General features: G+C 47.3%; 1 protein-coding gene across 1 annotated transcript in view; it reads left to right on the top strand.

Annotated features, from left to right (window-relative positions):
• The window catches only part of LOC101854347 (plexin-A2), a gene marked incomplete in the record, with an annotated part of 268808 nt that overhangs the window by 201237 nt on the left and 66494 nt on the right, over positions 1–1077 (top strand). Inside the window, 1 exon segment of the mRNA XM_035970985.1 lies at positions 668–768. Coding sequence (XP_035826878.1) covers positions 668–768 — 101 coding nt within the window.

Raw genomic sequence — 1077 nt, 5'->3', positions numbered from 1 at the left:
TCTCTCTCTCTCTCTCTCTCTCTCTCTCTCTCTCCCCTCTCCTCCCCTCTCTCTTTCTCCTCTCTCCCTCTCTCTCTCCCTTTCTGCCCCCGACCGATTCTCATTAATTCCATCCGTGCGTCCTTGGTGTCACTTGTTAGTGAGCGCTGACACGCGCACGCACTTGCCTATGTACATGCGCGGACCGGGCACGGTCAATATCCTTCTGGGCTGAGATCCCAGGTCATTGGAGAATGTATTTTCTCGGCATGCTGACCTGCACCTCCCCATTGATTCATTCCCGTCTCTGTTTGATATCACTTCTCTTCTCTGGCTGACACCTTTCAACACCAGTTGACAACTCTAGCGTGGGTGGGTGGGTGCCACTGGTAGATTATACTTCTTTCTTTTCCTTCTGTTGTTTATCTTTGTCTGCCGTCTGTTTTTACCTATGCTATAAATACTCTTTATTTACCAGCGCCATAACACATTTTGGCTGCTTTTACATGTTTAATTTTGGGTTGTTGTAGGGCACCACTTGTAGGCCCTAAATTAACTTTGCCCCCTATTGATTTTATTTGTCTATCTTTTCCCTTTCACAAAAAACTTATTTTGTCATGCTCTTCATTCTTTCCAACGAGCACAACGTTTAATCTCCTGTTTCTTTTGTCTTTCCCTTTCTCTGAAGGTGGTGAAAATGAAAGTGGCCAACTGCTCTGTCCACACGACGTGCACGGACTGCCTGGCTGCCCGGGACCCCTACTGTGGCTGGTGCTCCATGGAGTTCAAGTAAGTCTCTCGCCGATGATGTCGTCTATGTGAGCGTCCGGTCTTTCTCGCCTTCTGTGTTTGTTGTCAGAGTTGATAACCACCGCTAGTGTGTGTGTGTGTGTGTTCATGTGAGTGGTTGTTGTTGTTTTTGTTGTCGTTGTTGTTAACACATATCACGCATCCTTCATGGGGTGTGGATGTGTCACTTAAACATGTTCAATCGTTCAGTTCTGTGTGGTGTGACGTATGGCTGTGGACTGTGTGTGTGTGTGTGTGTGTGTGTGTGTGTGTGTGTGTGTGTGTGTGTGTGTGTGTGTGTGTGTGTCT

Source organism: Aplysia californica, unplaced genomic scaffold (assembly GCF_000002075.1).
Source record: "Aplysia californica isolate F4 #8 unplaced genomic scaffold, AplCal3.0 scaffold00355, whole genome shotgun sequence".
Lineage (NCBI taxonomy): Eukaryota > Metazoa > Mollusca > Gastropoda > Aplysiida > Aplysiidae > Aplysia > Aplysia californica.
This window is presented reverse-complemented; position numbering and strand designations above follow the sequence as displayed.